The sequence below is a fragment of the Gossypium hirsutum genome, chromosome D08, assembly GCF_007990345.1.
Source record: "Gossypium hirsutum isolate 1008001.06 chromosome D08, Gossypium_hirsutum_v2.1, whole genome shotgun sequence".
NCBI classification, from domain to species: Eukaryota; Viridiplantae; Streptophyta; class Magnoliopsida; order Malvales; family Malvaceae; genus Gossypium; species Gossypium hirsutum.
Window position 1 is genome coordinate 60205535 of NC_053444.1, and position 10766 is coordinate 60216300.

Sequence of the window (10766 nt, forward strand, 5' to 3'; positions counted from 1 at the left end):
TTGGAGTAGCGTAAAGAAATGATATTTATGAAAATTTTATGAGGAAAAGAACACTGAAGCGATCACTTTGAGAAACACGGATTACAGATAATACAGAGGTAACCCTAAAGCGATTTTCCATTGTTGTTATTAATATTTGATTGGATTATACCGTTTCAGAATCTGAACACTCAACTCTCTAAATTTTATTTGCTTAGAAGCAACTTGCATCTGCAGCCTGATGACTCTCTGATCGCCCGATCAACTGCAACTCTTGTTTATCATAAATCTCCAATGAAAAATCCCTAAGCATCTGAGCCTTACCCCCACCACTGCTACCGCTAGGCGCCATGGTTGACTTCTTAGCCACTGCCGTACTGCTTCTATTCACTGCTGAAGTTGACAAACCATTGCACACAGATTGATTTGATGTCGAAACGATTGAAGATATGGGTCTTGCAGCCACGTTAAAAACCGATGGTGATAAAGCCCATATTTGAGGCGATGATGGCTGTTGGTTACTTAGCCGCCCATTAGCAGCGCCCGTTGCCGTGGGCTGTGGGATCATCCAAAACGCATTTGCTGGTATCATCATTCCAGTATTTCCAACCGCCCACACTGGCACCAGTCCTTGCGGAGTAACTGGAGCCAGCCCTGAAGCTTGCGTCACTACTGTTGTTGATTTGAAATTGCAAATGGATTCCCATCATTTATATCGCAAAATTCGCTTTTCGCCGGACGCTTCGTTTTCTTTGTAGCACCACCGTCGTCGTCTATTTGGTTATTGTTGTTTTTGTTATTGGAAGCGTTTGAGCCCGACGTTGTGGGAATCTTGAGGGTACCACCGACTGAGACAGCGATGGCAGGAACGGTGCCGGTACCGGTAGCTTCTATGATAGCTTGTTCAGCATGTTCGAGGAGCCATCTAACGGTTTCTCCATCAGATTTATGGCCGAGTTCATGAGTCAGCTGGAAGATCCTGGCGGCGGAAGTGGCGGGTATTCGAATTCTTCGACCGCGGCCCTCGACTTTGGTATGACGGTCCTTGGTGGAGGAGCGTTTAACAGTGGGTAGAGGCCGCATGGAAACAGGGACCACCCCGATAGGCGGCGGAGGGTGGGAATCTATTGGCTCTTCTTTAAATGGCTTAATCTGAAACGCTGAGCTTTCACAAATTTTATCGGTGGCAGCGTTAGGTTCTCCAGCACTGGTGCTAAGATCAGAGGTGCCTCCGTCGTCGTCAAGATCCATTTCCTGAAACTGTGTGAGCGTTACCTTTTTGGCAGGGAATCAAAGGGAAAATATTTGTTGCTTTTTTGTTTGTACATGGAAATGGAGAAGAGGTCAGATCCAGCTCAGAGCATTATTATTTATAAAGGGGAAAATGAAATGAATAGAATAAAATAAAATAACGTATGACACAACAAAGACAATCTATTCACTTTTCTCCTCTTTCAGGGTTTCAGTTTCAGGGGTACAGAAACCAACGGTGGTGATTGCAGTAAAGTGACAGGTGTTGGACCCCCAATTCATGACCATTGGATGATCAGCTGGTTCCAAGCACAGGGATAGGGATAGGGATAGGGATAGGGATAGGTGGTCCCTACTCTCAACCAATAGAAATAGGGAGTGGCATCAGAGATTTGTGTTTGTGGGTTAATAAAATTGATTTAATTGGCCAAAGCCGCCTATGTAAGGTGGTCCAAGGACTACCCACTCAAGATAAAAATCCCCATCCTTACCGCCACTATAAGAAAGCTTATTAGGATTAACCAAGTATTAATGGAACTCAAACTCCAATATCATGCACTAATTAGTTTTGTTTTGGATTTTAATGGATTCATAAAACTTTAGAGACTTGGTTTTAATGGGGTGGGGCGGTAAGATTAAAAAATTATGATGATAAAGATTAATTATCAATCGAATTCGAAGCTGGTCAAAGTATTTGGAGAGTGATTTTGAATTGATTAAAAATTCATTGAATCGATTTTTTTTATTTTTAATAATTTTTAAATCGAACTTATTAGACTTATTAAACCAATAAATTGATGATCTGGTTGGTTAAACCACTAGTCTGATTCTAAAAATATTGTTATTATGTTAACAAATTACTGTTGTGACATTTTGAAATAAACAAATACTAACTTGATAAACATGTAACAAAAAAAGACGATGTCATAATGAATATGAATTTATTAGTTTGTAACTGGTGCAATATTTTGAAATAAATAAATACTCATTTAGTATTCATATAATAAGAAAAATGATGCTTTAATGAAACTAAATTTAATAGAAAAATTTTAACATTATTAACACCTAGACTTGCTTTTTTTAAATCCAAAAAGTAAAGGAAATAAATTCTTTGAAATAAAAGTAGATGATTAAATTCTAAATATACGAAGGGTATAAAAACCTGCAACATATTAACCTAATTATTATGGTAGTGAGATATAGCGATGAAATTAAAATCATTGACGCATTGTGTTTGGATTTAAAAGTAGCTCTCGAGGTCTTGATACTATTGGTTAAAGCTAATATCTTGGTGATTGGGCACCTAAATTCTTAATTCGAGTCTCATTATATGCATTTGAGGTGTGCGAGGGTCTAGAATCCAAAATGTTTGGGTTTGCCATTAATAGATTTTTGTTCAGTTCTTTATTTGTTGTGCTTTGTAGTTGCTTGCTTGAATTTGTATATGTACTGTATTTATAATGGTAAAAGTCTACAAAAAAAATATTAAATTTTAAAAAGTACATAAAATCTAGAAAAACAACAATATTATTTTGAGGTTATTTTATCTTTTTATATAAAATTTAGAAAAATATATCTATGTTATTATTTAAGAATTTAATTGAATTAGAGTCATTTATCAATCAAACCTCAATTCAGTTGTGAAATTATCAAAAACTCATTATTATTTACAAAACAATAATATTAATTTAAGAGTAAATTTATCTTAAAATTTTAAAAAACACATAACCCCAAATAATATGATATTTATTAACTCAACTTTAAAATTTCAACCAAAATTATTTTTAATTTTTTATAAATTTATTCATCCCATAATCTAATTGAATAAAGCTACCTGAAATATGAAAATATCCTTCCTCTTAGATTACTTTTTTTTACCAGAATTTAAGAGGCCATCGTACTGCAGCTTAAGTATCGGTGAAAAAGAACTAAAAATGAAGTAAATATTTGTGAGATATCATCTAAGTAGATAGGAATGGTCTTTATTTTAAATGTTTTTGTCTTTGAATATATATAAATTGTGTAATCAAATTGTTACCGATTGCATACATCAAACATGTTGATTATACAGACTCAGAGAAGCTCAGTTAATGTGACATCCACTTGCATTATAATGGAGCATTTGGAGTTTTCTTTTTTTCTTGTCAGTAAAGATTCGCATTTGGTTTTACACAGGATTTGGCAAACCGAAAGAGGAAATAATAGGGGACAAAGAATAAGATTGCAAGGTATGGGTTATCCTGCCCTTCAACTAAAATCGAATTTGGTCCCGCTGCCTCTGACTATACTTTTGATAATGTGACCATCAACAAGTAAATAAACTACTATCTAAATACGTTTAGGCCGTCCAAATACTGAAATTTTCTTAAAAAAATGACAAACCCCCATGGGCCATGAGACATGAGCCGGAGCAAGGGCCATGGCCATGCCTTTAATTGTGTGCTTAATGCGGCATCAACCTTCAACCCAAATCTAGAAGCTGGATGGCACCTTGGGCATGCAGCACCAATTGTATGAATGTAAATAAAATCTTATTAAATCTTCAAGAACTTGCCAACTACTCTGTTTTAACACAAGTAAACTGGTTTACATAACTTATTAGAAGCTAGGGTGGAAAAAACGAGAATAAGCTGAAAAAACGGATTTACTGCTAAATGTAACATTTTTTTTCTTTAACATACACACGAGGTAACGCATCTTAGCCAAGCCAAAGCCGTCTTCCTCTCGGTTCTTCAATGTCCGTTAGCAAGAGATCCATTCTCACAGACAGTATAGTCCCCATCCTTCTTTGAATAGAATCTCCGGTACATAGAATCAACTTCGGTGAGGTAGTACGTTCCTGGAGACAAAAGGCCGCAGTCCTTGCTCGTCACAAAATCCTTGGCTCCATATCTATGCTCCATCAGCTTCATTGTCTGAACAAACTTCTCAGGAGGGAACTGCAAGAGAAAACCTCTATTACAATCTTTTTCAATACCACTTAGTACTCTACTGTTGTATGTCTCTATCTTTGTAGATATCTATTTTAGTAGATATCTTTGTAGATATCTGACAAACTTGTAATATACCTCATGCCTCCACTTCAATTTCCCAGCAACATTCATTACCGTTGCAATGTTTGATAGGCTAAAGGGATGTTGACCTTCATGGAGTCGCAATGAAAACATTGTGGAAGTCAGACCACTTCCATACGAGAACAATATTACCCGCTTTCCAGCCTGCAACATTATTAAATATGTCAGATTTTAAAGGGAAAATGAGCAGAGACAGAAGACTTGTCATATTTGGAAAAAGATAAACAATTACCAATTCACTATGTTTGTTGTGAATAAGGGATGCAAATGCAGCATAAAGAGATGCGGTATACATATTGCCAACTTGCTTTGGTATCAAGGTGGTTGGTTGCACCTTTGCATCATAAAGGGACTTTGAAACTTGTTGGGATACCTGCAAATGCATGGTTATAAGCGGCATAAGTAAGAAGTATGAAACAATGAATTTCAACCATCTATCTATCATGAAAGTCTGCACTATCAAATCTTGGAACTGTTTTCAGTTGTGCCTAATTTTGATGAACCAAACTAATAAGGATCTATTAAACCAGTTGTCCTCACAAAATACACTGACAGTTCAAGTATACCAAAGGAAATAGACCAGATGGCTAAATATAGCTTGTTTGTTGTTCCAAAAATTAGTCAAAAACTATTGAGTTCAAAATAGACCTTCTCAAGATCCCTGCTCTGGTAGCTTTCATCACCAGTCAAATTTGAAAATGGACTCAATTTTTCTTTAGCAATGTCATCAACAGAACTGCAAAATCATGTAAACCAGGAAAATGATCAGAATGTGATGAGTCAATCAATAAAATCTCTAAGGGCATCAAGGAAAGTGAAAAACCTGGCATTCCTCATGAAGTCATTGAACAACAAACGAGCAAAGCTTTTCTGCACAAGCTGCAACCATTCAAATAGGAAAAAAAAACAGAACTTAGAGAAAGTCCAACATTCATGAGATTATTTGAAAGAAAGTTCATTGATTTATCCATGACAGCTAAAATTAGCTACCTTGTTATATGGAGAATGGAAAACAATGTAGTCAGCATCAGAAATGGAAAATTGTTTGCCCTCTAGTTTCTCATACCTGCAGCCAAAGATAAATGAATAAGCAGAGCTTAAATAGTCTAAATTTCATATTTGTAAAGGAAGAAAATGCTTCAGTTACTTCTGCAGCGACTTACTTGTAACAGAAATACTTATAGCAAGTATCAAGAGCCATGAGATAGCACGTTTGAGAAAGTTTCCCATCAACAACCTACGAATGCATGTCAATAGTTAGAACCATTACCCAAATAGGAACTTATAGTGAACAAAAAATGAACTTTAGGTGATTGATACGAGAGTTAAAGGATTTCTAATGCCATCATACTAAATCCTATTGACTAAAGTGGCATAAACAATATATTCCATAAAAGCAGCAAAACTTTTAAGAGGCAAATTGGTTGCTTACAGGATATTCACTAGCAAGGTTGGGTTTGTAAAAGTCATAGGCATGAGACATATGACTGCCCCTAAATTTGCTTTCAAAAACAATAGGAGCATCAGGCCCTACTAGCATAGCAATTGCAGCTGCTCCTCCAGTTGGCCGAGCAGGTCCTTCTGCATAGACCTGAAAAACAGAACCCTCGGTAAGAAAATCAAATAAAGGTAGAGCTTATATAACCAATGAATATGTCTCCATTGTTTATTTATAGTTAAATGTACAGAAATGACTAAAAATATAAATATCTTACTAATATAAATGTACAAGTTCAAGAGCAAAATAATGTACATTGTCCCCTAAAGTGTGCAACAATCATATGAACAAAGTATGAAATTACAGCCCCTTTGGTCCAAAACCAAAACCATGTTGAGTAGTATTTCAAAAAAAAAGTTATTATTTTATTCGAGACTGGAGTGGGAAAAAGAGAAGGAAATTTTGCAGCCACTTAACATTATTTATAAAGTAACAGTTTAGGAAATGAGCATACCGCACTGTCAGTACAAACAACAAGACCATATCGTCCATCCCATGAACTACTTTCCACCCAATTGACACAGTTGAATAGAGCTGCAGTCCCTCCATAACAAGCATTAGTTGAGTCCACCCCTTCAATGTCAGTGTTACCACATTTCTGTTTGTTTAACATGAGAAAAAAGCGCATTAGTCAGATAGATTTTCTTTTACCCATCTAAGAGGAAGAAAGATGAAAACTATCCTGGAGAAGCGGATTATGATGCTTGGACAGAGTACCTCAAAGATTTGCATTAGGAAAGTCTTAATGGACTTGCTCTTGTCTATCACAGTCTCACTGCCAACTTCGAAACGGCCAATTTGCTTAGGGTCAATAGTATACTTTTCAAGGAGTGAAGTGACAGCTGTCAAACTGCAAATCAAAATACCAAGTTTTACAAAATAAGTGTTCATTTGAGTCATAAAATATATTAAGCGATGCTAATAGAATATGAGAAGTGGATATAAAAGGCAGGAATCAAAACCTCATTGAGATAACATCTTCGACCTCGGTACAAAAGGCCATGCAATCTTGTCCAAGTCCAATGGTGTATTTTCCTTTGCTTGCACCATCATGAGCCTCCAATGCTTCCTGTTTTGTAGTCCAATGGTTATTATTTCCAAAACTAATTTTCAAATAAAAAGGCCATCGTTCTACTAATCATTAGAAGAGGTACCACAAAGATACCAACCAAGACAGGTATTTGATACCAGATGATCATAAAAGTAGATTTGAGTGAGGTCCAAGAAAATCCCAATTAACACTAATTGTGATCCAGGTAAAACCAAAGCTAGTAAAATATTCACAACAAACAATGAGGTGGCAAACAATATACATTTTAACTGTATTTAGATTTCACCAAAAACTCAGATATATGTATATGTATATATATATGTATGACCCCATTAACTCGTAAACATAATCACACCCAGAAATATCACATATGAGAAAACTATGAAATCAACTTTTTCATAAATAATTTTTTTTAAAAAGAATATGACCCCATTAACTCGTAAACATAATCACACCCAGAAATATCACATATGAGAAAACTATGAAATCAACTTTTTCATATATAATTTTTTTTAAAAAGAATGAAAATTTGCAAGCAATTAGAATTCCTCTCTATCAGTCAAATTTGCTTCAGCTTAAGCAATATATATATATAACCCTTATTCAGAAGCTCTATTTACTCTCCATTACATAATCTAAGAATCCATCCTTCACCCTTTTTCTCATTTGTCTCAACAACCAAAGAACAAAAAGGAAAACCAAAAACCCAGAATTTAAAATTAAAAAGAAAAACTAAAAAGAGAAAGAGAAAGAAAAAGAAGAGATTATGCCACCTGTTGAACACAGGTAGGAGGGAAGTAGACTTCCATAGCTAGAACTCCCACATTCTTTGCCATTCTCACTCAAAAGTAAACAGAGAACAGCTATGCCAACAACACAAAAAGGAAGTCTTCTTCTTTATTGATTAAAAAAAATCTTTTCTTTTTCTCTTTCTGATGAGTTGATATTGATCCAGCAAGTATCGGCAGAGAATCGATGGTGAAGATGGCATGTGTGAGTGGTTCGGTTTTCATTATTTATAGGCAAATGCAAACTTCACTGATTCGTGCTCCTTTCGATGGCTATTTAGTATTTACCCTCTTTTTTCACTTATTTACGATTTGCCATCATGTCAGACTGGATTTTGGTATCCTTTTCCTTTTTTAGCTTTTCGTTGGTTTTTGCCAGCATTTCAATTCTTCTTTTGTATTTTTTTTAGAAAATATGAATTAAAATAATTTTTTATCATCTTACTCGAATATATTTCAATTATTAATGAAACTAAAAATTTATATGTTATTTATTTATTATTAAAAATGAGAGTAGAAATGTTGAATAATCAAGACTCAATAAAAAAATTTAATATTTACTCTGACAGTAATGCTGTTTTAATATCTTGCACCAAGTTTATTGTTTCACTTTCTTTTTCGAGAATAAACCAAATTCTAGTACACAAAAGGAAAACAAAATCCAAACTGGATTAGTAGGTTGACCGGTAGGTTATCAGTTATTCCTTCAAAGAGGAGCCGCTGAATATTATTATATGATATACATTAAAAATAACATATATACATAAAATAAATAGTATTTTAGACATAAATATAAATTATAAACACAATTTTAATGTTGACTTTCTTAAAAATGTGGGTATTAAAAAATACAATATTAGGTCATTTTTTCGAAAACTTACGAGAATAAGTTAATTTTACGAAACGTTTCTAGTTGGAAGCGTTTTCAATTGATTTGCAGAAAAGCGCATCTAGCTGAAAGCGTTTTCAACATATTTGCAGGAAAACACTTCTAGCTAGAAACACTTTCTGCCACATAAGTTGAAAATGCTTCCAACTAGAAACGTTTTATTTTTTTTATGGTTAGAGTTTAGTGTTTTTAAGGTAGGGTTAGGGTAAGGTTAGGGTTTTGTAATTTTTTTATATTTTTTAAATTTAAATTTTAGGGTTTTTTTAAATATTTTTTTTATAATTTTTTGAGATGTAAAGTTAATAATATTTGAATTATTTGAATTGCAAAATTTAATTCGATTCAAAATTGAAACTCGAACTACTCAGTTTGATTGAATCTTAGTTTTTACTTTTTTCGAAAATTTTGAATGCAACTGAGTTTTGATCGTTATTTACAATGCATTATTTTCGAACATTCAGATAGGTTCAGTGCATTATTTTCGAACATTGAGATTTGTTGAGAAAATATATCCCGGAGAATCTAATGGTTGAGTGGGAAAAGTTTGGAGTTGAAATTTCTAGAGGGAAAGCGCTCCACATAGGACACGTTTTCAGTGCATTGTTAGAAAAAAAGCACTGAAAGTGCGTCTAGCTGGACATGTTTTCATACTATGTCAGCTGAAAACATGTCTAGCTAGATGCATTTTCAGTTCTTTTTTCTAAGAGTGCACTAAAAACACGTCCTACGTGGAGCGTTTTACCTCTAACAATTTCAACTCCCCACTAGCCCGAAAATTTTTTCTAAATCATTTGCCACTGACCCTCAAGTTTATAAAAGTAATCTATTTCAGCATTGAGTGACATAAGGCATTTATGAAAAAAGAAAATTGTAAGAAGATCAAAAGAAGAGAAGTTGGCACATAAGACATAATTTGTAGCTATCATGCAATTTGCATAAAGTAATGATCGATTTTTTTGTTCATATTTAATTACAACATTATTTTTTTGCATAATGATTTTGTTTCGAACATGTGGAATAGGTTATTTCGTTGAAAATGAGTAGACGAATTAATTTTATTAATTATTATGACGGTGAAGTGCATGACACCAAGATTGGTGTCGTTTTTTTATCAAAGAACACAACACGATTGACTTTTAATCAGAATATACAATTGCCAAAACTAAGTTCAAGAATTAGATGAAAAATCGTCAGATCCAACCAGATGAGAGTATTGTCTCTTAAATATTGATTTTGTGCTTTTGCGGACCTCGTTAGATATGACACTTTCGATACCAGAGGTGCAAGGGAGTTGGAGGCAATGGTGCAGACGCACATTGATAGTGGATCACCATATTTCGAGTTATATATAGATTTTGCAAGGACAGATGAAGACCCTCAAAGGTCGACATATGTTCCAATTTGATAAGCCAAAACGGAAGAACAAGCCGAGAGTCCAACGAAGCAGTTGTGTGGTGGGTTCACTGCTTTGTTAGAACGTTCTCATTATGATATCCCAGAATCATCAATGGGAAGACACTCATCTGTTTCGACCCTAGATTTCAACTGCGATAGGTAGAACACTGAATAGTCAAGGTTTGGTGGTAATACGGAATACTGGACCCCTGCACAACACTTAGTGGTTTTGATTTGAACTTCGATCAGCCAATATTCAATGATGGGAACACTTATAGGGGAATGACATCAAGTTCCAGCGGTTGGCAATCAACATGTGGTTTTGGTTGTTTTGACAACTATACAAGAATGGATAATGTACTCTTTACGACGTCCACCAACGAAGGGACATCTAACCCTGTAGATGTTGATGGCGTTAAGAATAAAGAGGATGCTGAATTCAATACTGATCTAATCTGGGATTCCAATGCCGATGGTTCAGAAGTTGCATTATTTTTTAACCAAAGTCGATTCCAACTGAACTAGTAGATGGAGGTTCAAACAGTAAATGTCTGGGCGAAGATGTCGAAGAAGATCTACTGTTCAGGGCGTATTCACTACCAGCCCATATGCATAATGTGAACCTATCAATAGAAGATGCGTTGGAGTTTGCAGAACTACCACACAGAAGACCGGGCCATACATGTTCTTCGTTGGATTTGGGTGATTTAGAAGTGAGGAGGGAGTTTTCCTCTAAATATGGTTCTATCACTGCAGTGAAGCGATACAACATCTAGAATAGAGTAAACTTCCACGTTGTTATACCTCGATCTGAAAAGTTTGAGGCAAAGTGCATAATGCG

At 34.9% G+C, this 10766-nt stretch overlaps 2 protein-coding genes across 2 annotated transcripts; both read right to left on the bottom strand.

Moving 5' to 3' along the window:
* Positions 1-1354, bottom strand: LOC107929987 (transcription factor TCP19). The gene is made up of 2 exons (XM_041098627.1): positions 685-1354; positions 1-652 (listed from the first exon to the last, which is right to left on the bottom strand). The coding sequence occupies exons 1-2, from the start codon at positions 1228-1230 to the stop codon at positions 194-196; spliced, it is 1005 nt and encodes a 334-aa protein (XP_040954561.1). The 5' UTR covers positions 1231-1354; the 3' UTR covers positions 1-193.
* Positions 1355-3744: 2390 nt separating this feature from the next.
* Positions 3745-7868, bottom strand: LOC107929989 (hydroxymethylglutaryl-CoA synthase). The gene is made up of 12 exons (XM_016861547.2): positions 7627-7868; positions 6765-6871; positions 6520-6652; positions 6257-6400; positions 5737-5895; positions 5468-5541; positions 5295-5370; positions 5128-5183; positions 4953-5040; positions 4537-4677; positions 4299-4448; positions 3745-4169 (listed from the first exon to the last, which is right to left on the bottom strand). Exons 1-12 carry the CDS (start codon positions 7687-7689, stop codon positions 3963-3965), a joined length of 1398 nt encoding a protein of 465 aa, XP_016717036.1. The 5' UTR covers positions 7690-7868; the 3' UTR covers positions 3745-3962.
* Between the last annotated feature and the right edge of the window lie 2898 nt (positions 7869-10766).

Bases quoted from the DNA above. Each gene is read 5' to 3' on its own strand.
- LOC107929989 (XM_016861547.2), bottom strand. From the start codon at position 7,689: ATGGCAAAGAATGTGGGAGTTCTAGCTATGGAAGTCTACTTCCCTCCT. The intron at 4,678-4,952 runs GTCTATTTTGAA...ATGCATTTGCAG, and splicing joins AGAGCAGGGATCTTGAGAAG to GTATCCCAACAAGTTTCAAA. The intron at 4,170-4,298 runs GTATATTACAAG...TTTCTCTTGCAG, and splicing joins AATTGAAGTGGAGGCATGAG to TTCCCTCCTGAGAAGTTTGT.
- LOC107929987 (XM_041098627.1), bottom strand. From the start codon at position 1,230: ATGGATCTTGACGACGACGGAGGCACCTCTGATCTTAGCACCAGTGCT. The intron at 653-684 runs GGGAATCCATTT...AAATCAACAACA, and splicing joins AATTTTGCGATATAAATGAT to GTAGTGACGCAAGCTTCAGG.